The 24,964-nt window shown below is 46.0% G+C and overlaps 1 protein-coding gene across 1 annotated transcript in view; it reads right to left on the reverse strand.

Moving 5' to 3' along the window:
• The window catches only part of RAPGEF3 (Rap guanine nucleotide exchange factor 3), a 977,833-nt gene that overhangs the window by 102,335 nt on the left and 850,534 nt on the right, over positions 1 to 24,964 (reverse strand). The window contains exon 24 of the mRNA XM_086964721.1: positions 12,024 to 12,088. Within this exon, the coding sequence (XP_086820847.1) occupies positions 12,024 to 12,088 (65 nt within the window). The remainder of the gene's footprint in view (positions 1 to 12,023; positions 12,089 to 24,964) is intronic.

Genomic DNA, 24,964 nt, shown 5'->3' on the forward strand with positions numbered 1-24,964 from the left:
CCACCTCCCCATATAACGGGGGCCACTGCGCGGTGAGGAGAGCGACCCTTGACCTCGCCAGGTAGGTCGCTCCCCCCGCTACAGCTCCACCAGCGCCTGTGTTCCCCTGTGCTCGGTCCTGCTTGGTTCCCCTGTGCCCAGTCAGTGCTCTGCTCTTGTGGGCCCATCTTCCTTTTGGGTGCCCACCTTCCTTTTCTTTCCCTTCTGTCTCTCGCGTCCCCGCTCCCTCCTCGCCCATGATTTCCCGCCGCTGCTGCCCCTGCAGCACCTCCCCCTCCCGCGCCCATTGTCTCACCCCTGCGATCCACCTCCTGCCTCCCAGCTGCTCCTCCCTCCCACCTCCCCATATAATGGCAGCTGCTGGGCAACCGCGGTGCGGTTGCGCTCCTGGCGGCCCGAAGGCACGCCTAGCGCCAGAACTCCTGGCCCCCTTACCAACCAAGAAGACCGCCTCCGATACAACGCCAGCACCCTCATTGCTCTCAACCCTGGACGGACCCCCACCTGCTGCAAGGCCACCCCGAAGCGCATCAACGGTCCCTTCACCTGCCTGAACTGCGATTTCTCCTGCATCAAAGACACATTGACTCCCGCCACGACAGAACACAATAAGCTCCGATGCATCCTGATCAACACCCGATCCGCACGCAAACATGCCATCGAGCTTAGGGACCTACTCGACATTGCATCATCAGACGTCGCCTTCCTGATCGAGACCTGGATGAACGAAGCCTCCTCTTCAGACATCGATATAGCCATCCCCGACGGATAAAAGATCGCCCACAGAGACCGCACCAACGGAGGTGGAATCGCCATTGTCCACAATAGGACCATCAGGGTCTCAACAAACACCGGCAACACTCTCAGCACCGCCAAGCACATGCACTTCCAGATCCACAGGGACCCTAAGACCACCCTAAGAGGCACCCTCGTCTACAGACCACCTGGACCCCGACCACAATTCTGCGACGCCATCCCCGACTCCATCAGCACGCACGCACTGACTCCACCGACTACATCCTCCTCGGAGACCTGAACTTCCACCTGGAGAACAACAACAACAGCAACTCCTCCACTCAGATAGACAACCTCGCCAACCTCTGACTTGAACAGCTCGTCACGACGCCGACCCACATCGCCGGACACGCACTAGACGCCATCTTCTCCTCAAACCCCCACGTCTCCTTCAGCCACGTCTCCGAACCCAGCTGGACCGACCACCACCGCATCCACTTCCCCTTCCGGAAACCCGTCACACATCACCACACCCTACAGATCCCCGTCGCCGCTGGGGCACAATCACCGATGCACAACTACAGACAAACCTTGCACTCAATCCTCCGACCAACCCTGTCAACCCCGACGACGGTGCGTGCACCCTCAGACGATGGATGGACGAGTGGGTCAACACCCTAGCCCTGCTGAAAAAAAAAACCTCAATGACACCAGCAAGAGAGCCAACTGGTTCACCCTAGAACTCCTAGCGTCTAAGCACACCTGCCGGAAGCTGGAGAACATATGGCTCAGCGAGAAGTCACCAGGCAGCCGCACTGCCTACAAAGACGGCATCCGCAACCACCACCACCTCATCAGGACTGCCAAGAGAACCTCCTTCAAAAATCGCCTGGACAACAACGCACACAACAGCAAGGAGCTCTTCAACGTCGTTAAAGAACTCTCCAATCCCAGCTCCAACGCCAACGGCATCCCGCCGTCGCAAGCCCTGTGTGACTCCCTCGCCACCTTGTTCCACCGCAAGATTGCTGACATCCACGACAGCTTCAACCCCCGGACGACCTAAACAGGCCTCAACATGCCGGACCCACCTCACCTCACCCCACCGACCACGACCCCCTGACAACCTGGGCCTACGTGAGCATCGAAGACACACTCAAGACCATGGGCACAATCCATTCCGGCTCACCATCTGACACTTTCCCACACCACATCTTCAACAAAGCCGGCAGCTCCTTCGCACCCCACCTGTGCAACATCATCAACCTCTCCTTCGAGACCGCGATCTTCCCTGATAGCTGGAAACACACTGAGATCAACGCCCTACTGAAGAAACCCAAGGCGGACCCAAACAAACTCAAACTTCCGGCCCATCTCCCTGCTTCCGTTCCCAGCTAAGGTCATCGAGAAGATAGTCAACGTCCAGCTCACCCGCTACCTCGAAGACAAAAACATCCTAGACCCCTCCCAGTCAGGATTCCGCAAGAACCACAGCACCAAGACCACCATCATCGCCGACACAGACGACATCAGGATCCTACTGGACAAAGGCGAGACGGCGGCGCTCACCCTCGTGGACCTCTCCGCCGCCTTTGACACCGTCTGCCACCGCACACTACGCACTCGACTCCACGACGTAGGGATCCGAGACAAGACCCTGGACTGGACATCCTCCTTCCTCTCCGGCAGAACCCAGAGAGTCCGCCTCCCCCATTCCGATCCGAAGCCTGCGAGATCATCTGCGGCGTCCCGCAGGGCTCCTCCCTCAGCCCGACGCTGTTCAACATCTACATGGCGCCCCTCACACGCATCGCCGACACCACGACCTCAACATAATCTCGTAAGCCGACGACACGCAACTGATCCTCTCCCTCACCAAGGACCCCCTCACCGCCAAATCCAACCTCCACCAGGGAATGAAGGCCATCGCCGAATGGATGGAGGACATCACCTTATGCTGAACACAGACAAGACGGAGATCCTCATCCTTGGACCCAACCCCTCAGCATGGGAGGACTCCTGGTGGCCCGCGTCACTGGGGACACCCCCCGCACCCACCAGCCACGCACGCAACCTGGGAGTCATCCTCAACTCGAAACTCACCATGACCAAACAAGTCAACGCTGTCTCATCCACCTGCTTCAACACCCTCTGTATGCTCTGCAAGATCTACAGATGGATCCTGACTGACACAAGGAAAACAGTCACCCAGGCCCTAGTCAGCAGCAGACTCGACTACGGAAATGCCCTCTATGCCGGCGCACCGACCAAGCTCATCAACAGTCTTCAAAGAATCCAAAATGCCTCTGCACACCTGATCCTTGACGTCCCGCGCCGCGAGCACAACACCCTCCACCTCAGGAACCTGCACTGGCTCCCTGTCGACAAAAGAATCTTGTTCAAGCTCCTGATCCACGCACACAAGGCACTTCACAAGACCGACCCGGCCTACCTCAACAGTCAACTCTCCTTCTACGCACCCAACAGGAAACTCTGTCCCACAGACCTCTCCCTGGTCAACGTCCCACGCATCCGTAGAGCCACAGACGGAGGCAGATCCTTCTCCCACCTCGCCACCACAACCTGGAACACCCTCCCCCTCATCCTACGACAAACCGAAGACTTTCTTACCTTCAGGAGGCAACTCAAGACCTGGCTGTTCGACCAGTAGCAACAGCACCCCCCCAGCACCTTGGAACCCTTGCTGGTATGTAGTGTGCTCTACAAATGGTATTGATTGATTGAGTGAGTGATGTCCACTCCTACTTCCTAGTTTTGTTCCTGTGGTGGAGGTGGGATCACTGTTGCAAGGTTAAAGTATTATGTGGGGTGGCAGGGGTGCCTTATCAAGTAACACTAGCACAATACACAAAGAAGGACGCCGGGTATTCTCTTGTACACGTTCTCTCAGTCCAGGTAGATTGGCAAAGAGCAGACAGGCTACTTAGAGGAACATGTGTTAAGCATTTCACATCACCAACATGGATGATAAGTAATTGACACGGCTCGAGAGAAATCCATCACCAATTTAGAAAAATAACTCCGATTTTTATCTATTTTGGACACCAACACAAAATCTATACATACAGAATAACCGTAGTTATCAAGTTACAAGAATTGAATAAATCAGTAATTTATAGTGTAAAACATTAACGTTGCGGTCAATGGGAAAAACACATAAATGCACTGTTACTTAGACAGTCAGTTCAACAGAACCCACTCAGGGATAAGTTCTCATGAGTACTTAAACCAGTTCACAATAGCTAGCACAATTTTACCATGCTCAGTGGAATGGGTGCAGACGTGCACTTTAGCTGTCGAACGGAGCTGTCACTTAGCCTGGCGTTCTTTAAATGACCACCTTAGCAAAAAGATGCTTGGGGTCAAGTTGAGCAAAACCTTTTGGAACTGAAGCAAGGAGCAGACCCTGGACCAGGAGTCTCCAAGCAGGTAGACTCTACAGTGCTCTTGGCCATCTGTGGTGCTGAATGGATCAGCTGCAACTGGTGCTGCAGGTGCGCCAAAGAGGGTGAAAACAAATACAGGATCTGTACGATGGAGCCACAGAGGTGGTTGGTTGTTCCTTCAGATGTATCTTTTCTCTTGGAGTGCCGGATACAGCAGGTAGTAGTCGGGCTCACCACCAATAAATCTTGGTACCTGCAAGCACTGTGGTTGAGGAAATCTTCTTCCAGAGGACTTGGGGAACATTGTAGAAAGCGGATTCTGACTGAAATCAGTACAGTTTTCAGAAGCCACCTGCCCAATGGTTTTGAGCGGCCGCGCTGGACAGCTAGTGGACAGTAATTCAGGTTGTGGATTTCACGGTTTGTGTCTGCCAACTGCAGGTGACTAGTTCCTCTAGCCAAAGGATGTTCTTTTGAAGTTTGGAGTTTGCAGAGGGGTTCACCTTCCTTTTGGAACTGGTCTCTTGCTTTGGTCAAGTCGAAATACAGCAGGTGCGGAGTGGCTGCCACAGGTGCAGAGCTTAGTGACTCTCTTCATAGAGTCCTGCCTTGTTGTGGAAACAGGTCTCTTCTTGATATCATATCAAATCTGAGGTTCAGCTGTCCGGGGTGCCCATTAAATCTTTAATTTAGGGGATTGTTGGTGGGTGTGAGGACAAGTAGCCAATGGGCATCTAGTCCTATTTCTAATCCGCCCCTGTAGTGACTACATCCGGTGGTTGTATGTCATCAATACTAGTCAGAACCTGCTTTCTAGCCTACATTCAAGATGGCCAAAGCCATTCTCAGCTGTTTTCTTCAGCTGCAACACACTAGAGGTACTGTCCGCCTTGTGGAGGTGAATGCCTCCTGAATAGCTCATTTTCCCACCTGCCCATGAAAAACAGTACCTGGGGCAGAGGGAGGCTTTGTCCTCGATTGGGGGGCAAGTTATTTTGTCCAGCAGTGCCAGTGACGCCTCTGAGGCTCACCGCCATGATAGGTCCAGCAGTGGAGATCGGTGCCATACAAGCTGAACTAACAAGACTTATCATGGTCTACGGGACTCCTAACTACATGAACATAAAGAACTGATCTCCACAAAGTGACTTACGCGGCTCTTTTGACAATCAAACTGGAACATACACCTATATCATCGTAACTGTCAGCATCTGAACTAATAGGATTCTTAATATAGCTACATCGTACCTGCTTCGCCTAATTAACAAGAACCTTTCGAAAAAAAGACCGGCCCATCCACATCTAGATTGCCTTGAAAAAGCCCCCAGAGGGCGAAACACGTGTCGGCAGTGCCAAGCTGGAAAAAACGTTTTAATGTGTTTGAAATAAAGATCTTGAAAGAACTACATACGGTTTTGGATCCATGCTTTGAAGCTTCCCTATTACTTATGAACTGACTGTTGAAACTGGTGAAAAAGAACTATAATATCAATTTTGTATTTGGAAACAAAAAAGAATGTTTGTTCCTTGACTTTGGACTTCAAAGAGGGTGCTTAGTGTAACTTGGTCTTCTTTTGAGTATTGATACGAGCATTAAGTTGCTCTGTGTAACACCCCGGGTGGTGGGTGTCTTACCAGGTTCTCAGTGCACCTCTTCCCTTGACATTTTACACACGACCTGCCCAGAGGAAATAGTCTTCTACAGAAGGTGCGGACGTTTTCTCTCACTGAGAAACGCTACCACCAATATTACTGTATCAGCAGTGCCAGTGACGCCTCTGAGGCTCACCGCCATGATAGGTCCATTCACTAGCCATTCTGTGTGTGTAGAGGTGTCACCTCATGAACACACAGGTTTTTGTTTCTGTTCTCTGGGAGCGGCACACACTCCTCAGCATAAGGTCAGATCTCTGTCTTGGTGGGAAAACCCTTGAAAAAGCCTGCCAAGGCACGAAAACACTGGGTAAATTTGATGGGCACTATCTAAAGTACCACCTAGGTACATGCTGGTTAAACCTCGACACACCATCGTATCAATCGGCACCCTGGTTCACAGAAGAACTTGGTGTTGCCAAAAAAGTGTGCAAGTGCCTGGAATGCATCTGGAGGAAAGACTGTAGCCCTAATAGCAAAAATACCTACAGAGATGAACTAAAATAATACCACTTGCTGATTAAAAGAACTAGATGCAATTTTTATACCAATAAAATTTATTCAGCGAATTAACTCATCGAAGGAACTTTTTTCAGTCCGTAAATCTTTATCTTCACTGGATTGCACTATAGCATCTGCTCTATCATCGGCTGAGAACTGCAATAAGATTACACACTACTTTTCATTTAAAGTAGCTAAATTATATAAGACTTTCCCCCTGGAAGCGAGAAGTCCCATGAGTATTGACGCTTTGCTGACCAATCCAGTGAGCGTTCAATCTCAAAGAATTCATAGTCCCGAACCTGGGTGATTTGAAGAACATAGCATCGGTCATTAAGTCAGGCTCCTCTTTATACCCTGCTCCATCCAACGTCTTGGTGCAAGGGCTTAATGTTATCTCTCAATTTATTCAACAACTACTAGCCCTCTCCTTTAGTGCTGGAGGGGTTCCTTCGAAGTGGAAATAAGCCATTGTTTTATCACTACAAAAAAAGCCTTCAGCTGTTTACACAACATTAGATAATCTAAGCCGCACATATGCTGCTTTCTCCAGCCCCAGCTATGTTGCTGGGGCTGGAGAAAGCAGTCACAGGCTCCCAGTCCAGCTAGGAGCGCAAAGTCCCAGCACTCAGGTCAATCTTGATGCTGCTTTCATTCAGCATTAGGATTGGCTGCAGTGCATTCTGGGAGGCTGTGCCTGGGAGAGACGATCAGTTAAGTTAAAAAAATATATCTATTACTTTGTATCCTAACTAACCCCAACCCCCCACTCCCCCCCCCCCCACCCGCGCCCCAGCTCCCTACTCCAACCAGCCTCGCCACTTTGGCAGCAGACAGGCCGCTGCTGACATTGATGACCCTTCACGTCCAGCTTTCTATCTTCCCTGTCTTACTAATTCTTGAATGACTAGCATTGTGTAACCTCCTTCCTAACCACTCACAGGCTACCTCACCTCTTTCAATTCATCTGGATTTATGATGCTGCACACCACAGACACTGCTTTCACTCACCTATCCAACTTTATGAGCTCTGCTGATTCACACACACTTTACTTTTATGCTTATACTTGTTGACCTCTCTGAAGCATTTGATCACATAGACCACCACTCTACAGGGGACTCTAACCATACATGCCAACATTTTAGAAGATGAAAGAGGAAGAATCTGATCAAATAAAATAATCAGGAGAATGCTTTACCCCCTTTCCTTCTATTGAATCGGGTCTATTGGCAAGTATGCCTAGCCAATCTTAGGATCACAGACTCAGTTATCTACTAGATTTCACCTCCTCTCTGTCATTACTTCTTTTCAGACTCTTGGTGCTTCTCCTCATCCATCCCAAAATCTCTCCTGACTTGTAACCCCTTGTTTCTGTCTTTAGTCTTCTCCTCTTGTCAATCAATACCTCATCCCTTGGCAATATCAACACTTCCTCCAGCTTTTCTTGTCATGGTTACACAGATAACCAAATCCTTCATTTGTTTCTGTCCTTCACTCCTTACCTCCAGAAAAAGTACATACTGCCTCATAGCTAGACACCACTGGAAGGTGGATGTCGCATATATATTAAATGTATGAATAACGGCCAAAATGTCACAAGTATATTGTTAGCTGATTAATATTTGCCAGTGCTAGCAGGGGCAGTGGGTAGTGACAACCAATGTGGCCTCCCAATAAATACAAGGGACCATGGCATTTACATTTTTATAAATTAAGCCCCTTCTATTTTCATGCTTCCACTGTACCTGCCTCCCACTCCTGCTCTATGCTCTGCCTCTCAGATATCATGCTTTCAACATCTTCAGCCAGAAACAATGGAGTGCACATCAGCCCTTAAATGACATGGAAAGTTTCAAAACTGGCACAGCCACATGACGCTGATTCCAATTACTGAAAATAAGGTTGAATAAGTTCTTCCATAAAGCCACTGATCTCACTAGTTCTTAGAAAGCGTGACAGGTTTATTGTCTACCAATAGCTCTCCCCATATATCCATTTAATCCACTGGAATAAACATTGCTACTCGGAAAACCTTTCAATGTCTCCAGACGGACTCTTACTTTGCAGTACAGTCTCCAAACCTACAGGTTGTCCTGTGAAAGCCGAGTTCTACACTAGGTACTGATCTTGGTCTTAAAAGCGATAACGGCTCCTTCCCAAGCTAAGTCTCCGAAATCAAGTTAAATTAGCTGATGGATCAAATAAATTAAACTAACCAACAGATCAAGACTATCAAGGAGAATAACCATTGAAGTAGGCCTCAAGCAAGGCTGTGTATTAGCTACGCACTAGTTCAACCTTTCATGGCGGATCTCTCCCCAAGATTTGATCGGGTAAATTCCTACCCTCCACGATTGGGCACAATATGCCTAACACATCTTTCCTCCACAGCTGACATAGTCTTACTTATACAAACAAAAGTGGGCCTTCAAAGAGCACTTCGTGAGCTAGCAGATTATGTTACGATCAATAACCTCGATATCAACACAACAAAAACGAAAACAATGCCAATTAGAAAACGATCAGGCCCACAACTCACAATCAGGCTCTCAAGGCATTCTTAGAGGAGATCAGCAGTTAGAAGTATCTGGGTCTGTATATGGACAACAGATTGAACTTTCAAAAGCACAAACAATATATGGAAAAGAAAGGAAACGGCTTGATCTATGCGTTCTGCTCCCTAGTAAAAAACAGGATGGCCTTTCTTTTAAACCGCAATTGGCGGTCATAACAGCTATGTTGCTGCCAACACTCGCATATGCAAGTGAGGTCTTGCCTGGTAAAGATGCATCACTTTTGTACAGGATACAAACCAACGCATATAAAAGAGTGTTTAACCTTCCACATAATGCTTCTCCATCGCAAGTGTGTTTGGAATTTGGTCTTTCACAACAAATCCTAGGGACAAGATACTCTGCAATTAAAACTTGGTACAAACTCCAGTCAAACAGAGCCAGTCCACTAAATAATGCTACATGGCAGGCCCAGGAAGCAGACCCTCTTTCCATTCACAGCGAATATCTATGATCATCACTGGAAGCAACAAGTACAACAGAACTTTGGAATCAGAACCTCCCTTTCCTAGTATTTCGCTGGATGATAATAAAGTTGTCAAAATGCACTCACTCTTGGTTGATGAATACAGACTAACAATTCATGCGCAGGCTGGATGATCCTTCAAACATATCCCACACTGAAACCGGCTGCATAGTTAAGTTTAACATTCTCTGTACATCTATAGGGAAAGCTAATGGTAACTCGCTTTGGCACTCAACCGTCTTGGAAATACAAAGGCCCCAAGACATGCAGACTATGTGGTGCAGTAAAAGAGTTCTTTATCCATCTAATTAGTATATGCATCTTTTAAAAGATTGTTTGTGTTTTATTACTGAAAAATATCCTTAAGACCAGGGGAATTAGATCCTGCAGATGATCTTGATCCAATTGACCCTCAGCTCAGCTGCAAAATAATGAAATTTTTAATTTTACACGAAAAATGAACGAAGCCCATAAAATCTAATGTTTCTTAAAGTCTGCTGGACCCAATGCTAAAAGTCTTCCCAATACGTTTATTATGATTATATGCTTACTAAATTAACCAATACTGTATAGATTTTAACAGTATTATGACATCTGTTTATGGCATTTTCATGATTCTCTTTAGAAGAACTCATTTAGTAACATGGTGGTTTGATCTTAAGATGTATGTAATAATGTTATTTAATCATCAATACAATCATTATTGGCTAGATTCAATGGCACTTCGGCTCCTTAAGGATGCCGTTTTGGTGATTTTTAACACAGGGAAAGAACTTTCATAATATCCTTTTACTAATTGACAAGATAAGTTAGCCATGAGGTTTTCTTATACAAATATTGCGCTGTTTCACTGTTGACCTCATTTTTTATTATTAATCCAATTATCATAGGTTAGAACTTAAGAGCACAATAGCACTTTACAGATGGCGCTATGGTGGTACAACATGGATAGAATGACTGTTCATATTGTCCTATTTCATTAGGCATGATTAACACTGTGGTTCATTGACAATGACAACTATGAACCCAGTTATACTGCACTGATTAATTTTTGCAAAAAAAGCATTTTCATTTGGTGTACATTTTGTTTGCACTCTGTGTAGGTAAGAAAGTAAAACCCATGTCATCTTCCTCTTCTTTAGGAAAGACAACAGGAAAACGCAGAGTTCAAAATAGCAGGGACATGTACAGGCTGACGACAGGGGTCACACACACAGGCAGCAGCAGTGTTATAGATGAGACAGAGAGCAGGAGTGAGAGATAAGACGGAGCTAAGTGGAAGAAAATGAGAGCAAATCAGATACATTGAGAAAGCAGCCATGATGTAAAGAAGAGAGCATTAGGAAGGGAGAAGACAGAATGAAAGGATGTAGAGGACACGACAGAGGAAGAAAAGCAGACATGATACAACGGAGACACAGCTAATCACTGCTAGAAGAGTGATCGTAAAGAGCCAAGATCGAGGGGAGAGAGAGCAGAGCATGGATAGAAGTGAAGAGGAAAAAGGTCAGGGGTAGAATGAATAGAGGGCAAATCAGAAATGCAGCGAATAAGGTAACACACCAGGTATGAGAAAGATGATAGAAAACAATTAGAGAGGATAGACTCTTAGAGCAAAGACGTAGGGGACAGACAACAGATCAAGGTAAGAAGATAGAGACTGAGGCAGTGAGAGCGTTGAAAGTGGGGCTCACCGGAGGGAGAAGTGAGCTGTGGCCTCCTTGGCAAAATTATCAGAACCTTCACTTCATTTTTTACAAATTAAGCACTGCCTAAAACATAGATGATAAGATGTCTATTGAGCAAGGGAAAAGGTCTAGGCCTATGTACATAGAATGTCCGCTTTGCAAGCATACATGTGGATAATGTTCCATCATGAGGTAAATCAAAATTGGAACAAGAGAAAGAAAGGATTGTTTTCAGAAGTCTCTCACACAATGGGGGAGTTCTAGGGGAGGTGTCAAACACATATTGAAAAAACTGACTAGGGCGCAAGCGCAGGAAGGGTATCGGATTTTGAGGGTGCAAACTAGCTATTGCTGTTCTTCATTTCAAATGTGAAATTTAAAACAAATTGCTCTCTAGTAGGTATTCAAGAGATATAGTTGCAGCTACTATAAGGGAAAGTCAATGACAAAACTAGGATTGTACCAAAAAAGATAGAGGCTATCGATCCCTCTCCTCTTTGCCACTGAATTTGGATAAAAGTGCCCATCAGTCCAATAAATATACGAGATATTGGTTTATGGTGTTTGCCCACTACTTGCTGGCCTTTGCCCTACCTCCTCTTGACTATTTAAACCCCATAAGAGTTGTTCACAAAGAAGAAACTTACAGACTCAGTTATATCCCCAAGAAAGCAACACAACTGCCTTTATGATGAAGAGAGCACAGGTCTCTCAAAGAAAATGTAAAGTATCCTCAAAGAATCACTCCAAGTAACTTTAGGGACAATTACAACAGCTCCTCACATACAGTTAGGGCAGTAGCCTCAGTGACATGCCTAGTGGGGGTCAATCCATGTTGTAAGAAGCTATGAGGAAGGATTTGAGAAGTCTGTGGAAGAGCAACAATGTCAGACATGAGTTGAATTAGAAATGCAGAGATTCTTGGAAGTGACGATCTGAAGCAGGGTGGCTCAAATACCAGCGTTTTCTGAACTCTGTTCGTTATCATGGCTTACTTACCATCTTCTCAAAGTTTATTAGGTTCTCCACCAATGTCCTGTTGCCCTCATGGAGAAATGTCATATCTAGAAAGAAAATGAAAATACAAATCAGATATTTAATTAAAAAAATATGTGAACAGTGTTCACAGTACACTAATGCAGCACAGAGGCAGCCATCAGTCACCGGGTCCCTCATTTGCACACTGTTTTGCATGGATCAACCACTAAATGTACTGGTGTACTCTCGATCCTGAAAGTAGCGAATTGTGAAAATGTTGGTAGAGTAGAATAGTACTTGAATATGATATAAACTATGATACTTTCAATGCGGGCGTGGCTGGCTGCCTAAGATGATGGACGCATAACCTTTAAGCTGCCCGATCCAGACTGTGAGTCTTGTTGCAGACGCCCACTGAGTAAAGCATCAGAGCCCAAGAATTCATGCTCCTGATGCTGGATTGAAACTGGAAGGCTGCTTTACGACTCTGTGATGGCCTGCAGAGTACTGTGGATTAAATCCAGTGCCCAGCATAGTGGATGAGGCCTGATTCAACTGGAGGCTCCGGACCCCTGGGCAGAGTAGTGGACTGTGCTATCTGAGCGCTGATTTGGGATGCGACGCTGCCAGACAGTGTACCCTGATACGGACTTGGGCATGCATGGCCTCTAACGACCGGTTAAGGTAAGGGGGAGATGTTGGTTGGCCTGGATGAATAGGGCCGGCCCTTTGGTATTTATTGTTGGCTCCACCGCTCCAAATACACTTGGGGAACCGTCCGGTGCTCCTGCCAGTCAGCCGGGGGTTGACACACTTGACTATGCATGCTGGTCCTCTTGCAGCTGAAGGCTCCCCCCCAGCCCTCCACCTCTCATCACAGTCTCTATAATCATCACTTTGTGGGTGGCAGCTGGCCCTGTTGTGCTTTTGGACCTACTAGAGACTGGTGAGGCATGTGACCGGCAGGTGGGGGTCAAAGCGTGCTGCTTGCTGTCGGCTCTGCAGGGGCGCAGCCACTGCTCCTCTCTTGGAGCTCATCATTGCATGGATTTACGAGGAATGGCCCCACAGGACTGGCACATGAACCCTGCCAGTTGCTGAGCTAGGGCAGGGCCTAATTGACACTGTAAAAGTTATTGATGGCTTCCTCGTCACCCCAAAGGCCCTTCACACTTTTTTAATCGCATCGGCATGCAGCTGAATACCTGCTATACGTCCTCCCTTTCCTCCTTTGGCTGAAGGTTCTGGGCATTACAGGTCTGTCGACCTTGGTATTTGTGTACTCTGTGATTCCTACACCATATGGATGAGACGTTGGCCCCCGTATCTGGTATTTCTGTACTTGTAGTGCCCTGGTCTGAAGGGACCCTGTTTCTGATATTAGGTTCCTCGCACTGACCTTAGGGACGCTGTTGGGATCTGCTGAGTGCCTCAGACGAAATCCTTGGTCCCTCTGGCCCTAGTGGTCTACCGGGATTGATGGCAACAAACTGTGGTGTACGAGGTCACAGCGCACTGTGCTCTAGAGGTGGAGGGCCCTGCGGTGGATGGCCTGGTAAGCGAATTGCGGCAGCTGCAGTGGGGTGCTAACACTAGAGGTAGCGCTAAGTGCAGAGCTCTGTCACCTGCCTTGTTCTGACCTGTCTGGTCCATTGAGGGGTGGAGTGAGTGGTGCCGGTCCCTGGTTGGGCTGTCAATTTCCTGCTGCCCAAGACATTTCTGTTGCTGGCCATGGGTCACATTAAGTACAGTCCTGATACACAGGCCTGCACTCAGATCCACGCCCTTCGAGAGCTAAGTCACGCAGATTCCCAAAGATGTGATCCCTCCCACAATCTTGCATTCCCAAGCAGACAAGCAGAATATTATCCTACAGGAGAAATGAGAATTGCCTTGGGGGCAATCATGACAGACATTAGCATTCTCAAAGATGCCTAGCATAAATTATCAGACAGTCAAAATGAACAAAATGATCCTCTAGGCCTTAACTCTGTCAGGCAGACCATTCCACACAGCTTACTCATCTCTGTCAACAAACGGTTCGGCTTAAAGATCTGTAGATGACGTGGAAGGAAGGACTCATAGAAATAATGTTCGAATAATGTTCGAATAGTTGGGGCTCTGGAGGGTGTTGAAGTCCCTAATGCCACCCAGTTTGTAGAGTTGGCCCCATCTGGATTGTCCGAGCTGTTTACAGTGGAGGGAGCGCACCGGGTCACCACCAAGCAGCCCATTCCTGGAGCACCACCCAAGCCCATAGTAGCTAAGATCCTTAACTTCAGGGATTGGGACGTGCTGTTGTGCGTTGCACACGAAAAAGCGCCCATCCTTACACAGAATGTCAGTGTCTCCTTATTCCCGGACTACACGGTGGCCATCCAGCAGAGGCGTTCTTCATTCCACAAGGTTAAGAAGCAGCTGGGTTCTGTAGGTCTTCAGTATGCCTTGCTGCTCACTGTCAGGCTGAGGGTGATCAATGAGGCTCGCACTGTCTTTTTTGATACACCGGAAGGGGCTTAGGATTGGTTGGAGCTTCATTTCCTGGACTCAAGGGGCCAGCGTCCATCCCATGATGAGCCACCCAAGCCTCAGTGTACTTGGCAGGGAAAGCATTGTCCTCCCTCTTGGCATGGTCCGCAGACAACTCCTTTCCTACAACAGAACACTGAGGGACAGCAGTTGGGATTACCTCAGCAACTGCTTTGAGACTCAATAACAACTGCGTCAGGTCCAGCTCATCATGGGGCACTATCTCACTATTTAGACTCAGCGGGCAGCATGGCGCTTTTTTCATTGATCACCTCACAGATGTATCATGACTTGTTGGGATGGTGGTTGTGAGTAGGGTGTATAGTATGCTTTGCATTCTCACCTTTCTTTCTCCAGGTAATGACTTCAATGGTGGGCCTTGTACATGTACGGCTTGTGAATGGTCACACATTTTTTACGTAAACAATGTGCCTGTATTGAGTAATGAAGGGCCTGCATGTGATCTGGCTTCTGGTAATATATAACATCTGAATGCAAGGCAATGGGTGCTGTTCCTTGATGTGCTCTGAAAACAGGGCTGGGGTCTTGGTGGCTTCCAAAACTGTTCATAGCTTCACCCTCCTTTCTGGTTTCATCTAAATGTATTGCTGATTGCACCCCCTTTGCGAAGGCCAACATTTTTTTCATAGTTGATATATTAATGCTGGTCTTCATATATGTCTGGTGGCTTCTAGAAGCTAGACCGAGTATTTGGGTTGGGGTGTTTGTTATTTGCCATTGTCACCTATTGCATCACTTGTGGGAGACGGGATATGTTACTTGGAGGTGGTTGCGGTGTATGGGTGGTATGTTAAATGCTACATTGATACTACCTATTGCTACGATCTCAATTCCCTATAACATTAAAATGTGCGGGCCTGGAATCAGTCTATAAGAGGCACAGGGATATAGCATAACTTAATAAACGTCGTGCCCACATCACATTTCTGCAGGACGCTCATCTTTCCACCCAAGAAGCCCTGACGTTGCACAAGAAATGGAGGGGCCAATTGTTTTTTACTTCCCATTCGGCTTTTGCCAAGGGTGCGGTGATTTGGCTTATAACCGAGGTCCCATATGAAATCCGTGACCTAAGATAGACACACTAGGGCAATATGTTTAGCTTAGGGTTACTTTGGATGGAGCTCCTATTGTGTTGGGATGTATGTATGCATATGTCTTCCTGTCACATCTCTCCTCCTTATTAGCAGAGTGGGAAGAGTGTATCCCTTGGTGCTGGGTGGAGACTTTAATGCAGTGCTGGATATTACTTTAGATAGATCACATCCTCCCTTGCCTGGTACTGCATCAATTTGTCAGACCAAGGCCCTGAAACAATGGACAGTAGGATAGAGACTTTCCGACATCTGGCGCTGCCGGAATGCTAGAATGCAGGAATACACTTTCTACAGATGCCCCCACGCATTGCACTCCCTCCTCAATTGGTTTGTTTTTCTGACTAAACTCCTTCCAGATACAACACATGCCACACACTTAGGGAAGGTGATCTCTGATCACAACCACATGAAAATAACACTATCTTGGGGATGATTGCCGATCCAATACCAACCTGGAGTTTGCAGCTGACCCTTCTGGAGGATGTAGTTTTTAGGGAGACGCTAACCACCACCGTTGCTACCTCTTTTACATAGAATAATGGTACGGCCATGTCCCATGCGTGGAGCGGGAGGCCTTTAAGGTTATAGTACGAGGGTCTTCCATTAGTGCAGTGGTGGCGACTAAGAAATAGTTTATGAGGGACATTATACAATTGGAGGACAGGTTGCGCGCCCCAGAAACAAAGGTGATAACTGACATTGAAGCCGCAGGAGTGCTGCCGGAGCCTTGTATTGTATATGCTGAGCTGCTTGAGCACCTCCGCCTCATAGATTATAAGGTATACACTAAGAAGTCACATACGAAGAGGGACAAGTCTGATTTGATCTGACCCCACACCTACACCCATTTTCTCAATACACGACCCAATTAATGGCTTGCTCAATACCCAGCAGGCTATAATAGGGGGTTCATGATTTCTATGCTTCTTTATATACAGGCCGGCCTTGATGGACCCTGTGGCTATTGCTGCATTCTTACAGCGAGCAACACTGACTAGGGTTCCATCAGACAAGAGGGAAACCCTAAGAGTGCCTGTATTGCCGGGAGAGATATGTGGGGCCGTTAAAGTCCTCGACAGGAACAAAACACCAGGATGGGATGGGCTCCAGATAGAATTATACTCTGCATATGTCTCTAAGTTAGCACCATACTTAGAAAAGCAATATCATTCCTCCCTAAAAGAAGACTTCTTTCCTTCCTCTGCTGAAGCCGGTAAACCCCCTATGAAACTTACTTCATACCAACCCCTGTCCCTCTAAAACAAAGAATATAAAATCATAAGTAAGATCCTTGCCCACAGTCTTCTCCCATTGCACCAGCAGTTACCACATGGAGACCAATGTGGCTTTGTACCCAGTTGCAATACCTTGCTGAATATTCGTTGGTTGTTTCACATCATGACTGCATCCCGTGAGAATTACCCATTTGCAGGTTGCATCTCCTTTGATGTTCACCAAGCCTTTGATACCCTGGGTTGGGATTTTCTGCTGACAGCGCTAGCCCTTTATGGAATCCCATACATTCGATGGGTCACTCTCTTGTATATGGACCCAAGGCCAGGGACAAAACAGGTTCTCATATTTCATCTGCATATCAAATCGCTTGTGGAACTTGAAAAGGCTGTCCCCTATTGCCGCTCTTATTTGTCCTGGCACTAGAACCTCTAGCACAGCATATTCATCAGGAGTCTGAAGGACAGGGTATACTGGTGGGGTGGGCAATGCACTCTGTCTGTGTCCTTGAATGTAGAATACATGCGACTTTACCTTTGAGATCTCTGTTCTGGATTACAGGGAATATCCCGCTTATTGACATCCTTCGGGGCACTATCTGGTCTACATATCAATATTGACAAGTCCCGTGCTTTTCAGTTTGTCAATTCTGTAGGACTGGTTTTGCACTTCGATGAGGGGAACCTACCTGTTGCTGTTCACACTTTCTGCTACCTTGGTATACATATTTATCAGGATGCCAAGGACTTGTTGAAGGCAACCTTGTATGAGCAATCAATTCACCAAAATAACAAATTCATGTTTGGATTACTCTGCCCCTGTTGGTAGTGGGCCAGCTGGCCAAGGTGAATATGGTTATGTTACTGCGCCTTCTGTGCTATATCATGAACCTCCCAGGGGTAGTGCCGGCTTGGGTATTCCGGTTGTTGAACACTATGTTGGGGGAACTCGCCTGGGGTTCTGGAAACCGCAGGGTCTTACTAAATTGCAGCTGCCCACGTCTAAGATTGTCCTGGGGCCCCTGACTTTAAAGCATAGTGCATAGTGGGGCAATTCCAAGCGTTGTCATATTGGTAAGCAGGCTGTATCCTGTCAGAAATAGGTTTCACCCAGGCCCAGATCGAGATGGTAAACTCCATGGACTAATATACCCTGGTGTAAACCGCCCCCCCCCCGTGGACATGTCCTCTCCTACTTCATGTGGCTCTTACCTACTGGAAATTATCTCTGAGATATACAGTGGTTCCCACACTGTATATGCCGAATATTCCCCTACGCAGTTGCCCTACATCCTCTGGAACACTCCTGGTGAGACGTATGACTCACTTGGAACAAGAAGGGGTGGCGACAATGGGAATGCTATTTCAGGAGGGCACACTGTTGTCCCATGTGGTCTTTGCGCACCTGCTTGGGCTCCACAATTCTTTATTTTTGACAAATGCCAGTGTAGTCTGATATGTGTAGCAGCATTGGGCCCCAAATGGGAGCCAACCTGGCATGCATGAATTATTTCAGGCCACGCGCACTATGGGAAATGGGAGGCACCTTGTTCTCTGGCTTTATTGTGGGTTCCAGGCACACCTGTAGGTGTGGCAGACTCCTTTGAAATTGAATTGGAAAACAGACCTCATTCAGGAAATCTTAGAAAAAGCCTGGGCACAAACACTTGAATATCCCAAACACACCTCCTGCAGTTTTAGCTTTAAATTTATTCTATTTTCTATCTACACAGGGCGTATCTGACACCACATAAGCTCCCTAAGATGCTCCCTACCACCTCCTTCAGCGGTCCCAGATGTAAAGCTTTAGAGACCGTACTCACTCACATGCTCTGGACGAGTCCCCATTTATGTGAGTACTGGGCAGGAGTGGCATTGACCTTATCGGATGTTACGAGGTTGGATCAATGGGACACTCCAGCGCAGTGTCTTCTTGGTCTCCATTCATGGCCATGCAGTTCCAAGGTGACACTGAGATTTGCTGATTTGGCCTTATTGTTAGCGAAAAGGCTTATAACATGACACTGGAAATTCCAGATAGCCAGTACGTTAAATAAAAGGCAAGATGAGGTGGCCCACTCCGGGCTTGCAGAGACCGATGCTCTTTGTCGAGAGGAATATTGTGCTCTCTGCAAAAAGCCAATTTCCATGGAATGGGATACTCTTTTAGAGGGGTTTAATGTGCAGGACATGACACCTGACTAACCATCCTATGCACATATTCAACACCACTCCCGGAGCAGGTGCTACTTTATTGGTGTCCCCCTTGCACCCCATGACTCTGTCGATGTGGCTGAGGGTACTGCTGTTTATGGTAGGGGTTTAGTGGGGGCCCCTCTCTGTCCCTTGCCTGTTCAGACATGGTGTAATTTTTTGCCCCTCCCCTCGCATGTTTATACCATTTCTATATCCCCTCGAAAATATTGCTGCATATTTGGATTCCATAGCCTAGGTGACATGGCCATATGTTCGGAGGGTGGGGAGGATGGAGTTCATTGTTTTTTCGTTTGCAATGTGGTGACATACCCTGTAATATTTATGACCTGACTAAGGCTCTATGTAACGTTCTATGCTTTATCACTGTATTCAGTGTAGTAAATTCAATGAACATTATTTGTCACACGAGACACAAATCATCAATCAGCCTAAGTGCAACACACACAGCACTATAAAGAGGTGGTTAAATAGACAAGGCCATCAAGTATCACAGCCACAAATGAGAAGTTACTTGGTTGTATCTATAATACACTTTTCCATAAAACATGGGAAATAGTGTTTCACAATGGCATAATAAATCAGTAACCCCTTCATAGCTCAACATTTTCCATCTCACCATATAAGGGCTACTTCCCCAAACCTTCTCCAAGTAATCAAAACATGCAGCTCTAAATTCTGTAACCATTGGGCAAATATTGGCCTCAAAGTGGCCAGGCACCAATAATCGGCCCCCTCATGTCCCAATATTGTCACTATTACCACACATAGGGTATGTTTTTCTTCTGAGCTTCTTAACATAAAAGCAATTACACCAACCATACCAATGCTTCGAGAAAATGATGTCCATATCAGAGCTAGCAAATCAGGTCACTCCTTTTCTTGGTAGCAATAACTAGTCTCCAAACATTGCTTCACTGTTAAATCGCAACTCTTCAAAGACCACTTGCAAGTAAATAATCATAGTCTTGAGCAAGGCCTCCATGCCTTTAAATTATTGTTTCATTTAAGTGCTCAATATTTTGGCTCAAATAATCCTAGCACAATGCATATTTGCTAGTTTTGAACATTTTGTAGTTTTTTGAGCTTCCCATATTACAAAGTTTTTGTGCTTTAGTGTATCCCACACACTACTCATTTGGGACCTTCCACCCACAGTATTCATTTTTAAGCTCCAGACAGAAACTCTATATTTGTGGTGTTCATCACTTACACCTCATATCTGAGCTTTGCTTACACACCTCATTCTTAATATCTTACTATATCTATCCTCTGTGTGCATCTCAAATGTGTCTCAAGCAGCAGGCTTTTTTACATTGGTAAGCATATCTCTTACACACAAACACTGTACATCTCATTTTTTGAAGCATCCTACAGAAGGCTAATTCTTATTGCAAATTTATCTCATAAGGCTTCTTATATTTTTGAGCATGATAATGCGTTTTGAGTGCACTCTACACTCATATCATCCATCTGTAATACCGCTTATCATAGATTAGCCAACATATATTTTGAAATGCATTAAGGGTTTCTCCACCCTCGAGCCACAAGAATGCAGGCAATACACTTCCAGTGTTTGAGAAACTATTCTCGTTCTCCTTCCTGTGCCCTTCTAAACCATGGGCTTCTTAAAGGGATCCGACTGACTTCAATATCCAAACAGACACACAGAATCCTATACCATACTATTAGATCTGTCAGCCTTAGGGTGGTCTTCCCCCAAACGTTTTGTCTGCTTACCTCATTTTTTTCTGATTATTTTTGATGGTCTTAGGACTGTGAGCACTTTACCACAGTTGACCAGTGCTAAAGTGCATGTGCTTCCCTAAACATGGTAACATTGATGTATGCACAACTGGCATATTTAATTTACTTTTAAGTACCTTGTACAGTGGTATACAATATGCCAAGGTCCTTTAAATAAATACTACTAGTGGACCTGCAGCACTGATTGTGCTACCCACACAGTTAGCCCTTCAAATATGTCTCAGGCCTGCCACTGTAGAGCCTGCGTGCGCAGTGTTGCTACCATGTCAACCTGTCATTAAAAAACCTTTTCCAAGCCTTAAACTTCCCTTTTATTACACATAAGTCACCCCTAAGGTAGTCCCTAGGTAGCCCATAGGGGAGGGTGCTACGTTCCTAAAAGGTAGATCATGTACTTTTAGGTTTTGCATGTCATATTTGTGGAAAACACCTAAATTCGTTTTTTACTTCGGTGAGGCCTAATCCTCTCATTTTAACATTGTAATTCCTGGTTACAAAGGAGTAGCTGTATCATGTTTTATATCTTTGGAATGGCAATGATAAATCCTCTGTACTGGTAAGGTTAGATTTCACATTACTATGTTAGATATGCCACATTTAGAAAGAGGAAATGTCTCTGTTCTTAAGGTTCTGTGTGCTTGCAGCCTGTCTCAAATACACTCCAATATTAGTCCAATTGCATTTTGAGGTTTAGGAATGTCACAAACAGAATTCAGTTTATTCCTCCTTTATTTCATCCGACCTTTGTTTGCTTGGTGCATTAAGATGTAAGATTCACAAACATGTCTTTTCAAATTTGGTCTAATTGCTTTGTGCATGTGAATAACCAATAAAGCATATGCACAAACGATGACTGCATGCCCTCCTCCCCGGTATTAGTAAGCTGGCTGAAAAGTGGGTCAACAAACAACTGGCATCATACTTGGAGTCTCAAAACCTGCTCCATCCCACACAAACAGGTTTCCGAAAAGGACAGGGAACTGAAACGGCCTTGCTGAGGGTGGTTGAGGTATCCAGGAGGATTCTGGACGCAGGTGGCAGCGCGGCCACTATCCTCCTGGACCTCAGCGCCGCCTTCGACACGGTTAATCACCGTGTCCTACTCGCTCGCCTAGAGAGAATTGGAGTTACAGGCAAAGCTCTGGCATGGCTTGAATCTTTTCTCAGTAACAGATTTTTTAAAGTCTTCTCAGACACCAACTGCTCCCTCCCAATACCATTGCAGTGTGGGGTGCCACAGGGCTCCTCCCTTAGCCCCACACTGTTTAATGTGTATATGGCCCCCTTGGCTGAGGTAGTAGCCCCCTTCGGAATCCAACTGGTGAGCTACGCTGATGACACCCAGCTAGTAGTCTCTCTCACCCAGGCAGACTCCCCTCAAAACAATCTCTGTAGCTGCCTGGTTGAAGTCGCAGGATGGATGGATGCCTCCCAACTAAAACTGAATGGAGGAAAAACCGAGCTGATGTTGCTCGGAAGAAAGGCCTCCTTTAACACCCCCTCCATGTGGCCTTCCTGCATGGGACCCGGGCCCACCCCCAAAACGGAGATAAAAAGCCTAGGGTTCTGGCTCGACACGGAGCTCTCTTTTAAAACTCAGGCGAAAAAGACAGTGGCTACATGCTTCGGTCTAATAAAAACTATCCGGAAAATTCTTCCCTAGTTGCCGGAAACTGCGAAGAAAACCATAGTCCAGTCCCTCATTCTGTCCAGGCTGGACTATGGGAACGCTCTTTACTTGGGAGCCCCCACCTCAGTCATCCGTCAACTGCAGATAGCTCAAAACTCTGCAGCAAGGCTACTTACCGGAACCAGCCGTCGTACCACCGCAGCCCCTGCATTAAGGGCTTTGCACTGGCTCCCAATGAAGGAGCGAATCCATTTCAAGACTCTATGTCTGGTACATAAAACTCTCCATGGGAACGGCCCCCCCATTCTGAAGGATATGATCAGACCTTACGTTCCATCTAGGCACCTTCGCTCTAACCACCAAAACCTCCTCCTAACGCCCAGGACCAATAAAGTCCGGTCTGGGGACCGCCTTTTCTCCCGAAACGCGGCGAAACTATGGAACGCCCTACCACTATCACTTCGTCTAGAACCCAGCCTTCTGGTGTTCCGAAAACAACTAAAAACATTACTGTTTCCTAGGCCATAACCTGTCTTCTCCTTCTCCTAGTCTCTGCATCAATTTCCATCCTTCTTCAAGCGCTGGGATGCTTCCGAGTAGCCATGCGCTATATAAGAACCTTCCAATTCCAATTCCAATTCCAATGCCTGCCTTTATCAATGTTTCACTACAAAACTATTCAATTGCACATGTAAACTCCTTAACCGTGGTGCAAACTCCACCGTTGTGCCGGAGTTTTATTAAGTGGGTGGGGTCGCATCGGCAAACGGACATGCACAGCACTACCGAGGTAGTGCTTGCGACGGACGCTGGCCAACAGGTGCACGCAATGGGTTAAATGGAGCATATGGCTCTTAGACAATGTGTTATTTTGTATAGTGTCACTGGAAAGTCCTAAAGGTTATCCTTGTCCCCCCAGAAATGTAATGTCTCCTGGATCCCTGCCTCTTTTCATCCACTTTTGTACAATTTACCCACAAGAGCATCATGGGAAAACATAACACTATTAGCACTGTCTACAGGTAATAAAATTGTATTTGACTTGCAAGTGACTTGTGAGAAAACAAACCAAAGGCCTACTACAGATTCATCGCTGACATGTTTCTTTTATGGACAGGCACGAAGACCGAGTTTGCGATAGCAATCACACATCTCAATTCAATCGATGGTTATGTACAATTTACACATGAGATAAACAATAGACAAATAATTTTCTTGGATGTGAAATTTTCCTTGATGAACAAAAGTCTAACGACTGACATCTTTGTCAAATACACCAATCGGAACAATTCCTTATTCCCAACTATTAAGAGTCAGGAGACCATCAGACAATGATACATATGACAAATCCAAATCAATGATAGGTGAGAAGTTCATTAGCAGATGGTATTCATCAGACATCATAATCGATGCTGAGGCAAGAGCTGAAAGAACAGTTGTCAAGTATTAATGAGAAACAACCCACCTCAATTAAAGAACAAAAGAATGATATTCATATCAAAATACTCCACCAACAGCACGAGGAACAGAAAAAATATTGTGAAACCGCGTCCTATGATACAATCTGAACTTGACTTCAGGGGCATCTTCAATTCCACACCAATGTTTGCATGTCGACGCTCAAAGGAATTTAAGGAGTTACTACATGCTAAGGAACCCATTGATAACCAAAGATCAACATACAAACGCACCACCCCGCGTTCCAATAGCACAAACTGCAACAACATTATAAAAAGGCACTGAGATAAATCATCCATCTAAAGGATACAAAATCAAACTAAGAACTGAAGCCACATGTGATACAAAAAAATTTAATATACCTGTTGAAATGCCAATTCGGGCTCTCCTAAGTGGGCAAAACCTAACACAGCATTAAAACCAGACTGACTGAACACAAGATTATACATAAAACAGAAAAAACGTATTGCAAAGAGAACTATATTGGGTCAAGCTATTAAATACTTTGATGCCATCTGACTCAATGATCGCATAGAATATTCTTGTTTTTTATAATCAAGCACTAACATCCGACAGTATGAAGAGTTTTGCATTTAGACAGGATTAACATGACTATAACGTCCACATTGTAAATGCCTCTCCTGACAATGATATATTGCAACACGGTGAAATAGGCATGAGCAAGATGACGTGTCATCAGTAGTATGGAGTATCAGCGTGGTAATGCAGTCGGACTATGTTTATAAATCAGTGATAATGTTACAGTCATACACAAAGGTGCATTACCTTAACCAAGTGTTACATTTGTATTTTGACTAACACACATTTGAGCATCACATGCCCGATGGAAAAACAGGGCAATTTTATTCAATCTTATTACCATTTAGAGACACATGTCTACAATTTTAGGGAGGGTTATACACCGGAGAAGAACATCAGGACACTCACATTACAGACAAGTCGCTACTTCAGGTTGACTTCAGTTATATCCCAGACACTGTTGATTTATACTGA

This window comes from Lissotriton vulgaris, chromosome 1_1, assembly GCF_964263255.1.
Source record: "Lissotriton vulgaris chromosome 1_1, aLisVul1.2, whole genome shotgun sequence".
In the NCBI taxonomy this organism is placed as follows: Eukaryota; Metazoa; Chordata; class Amphibia; order Caudata; family Salamandridae; genus Lissotriton; species Lissotriton vulgaris.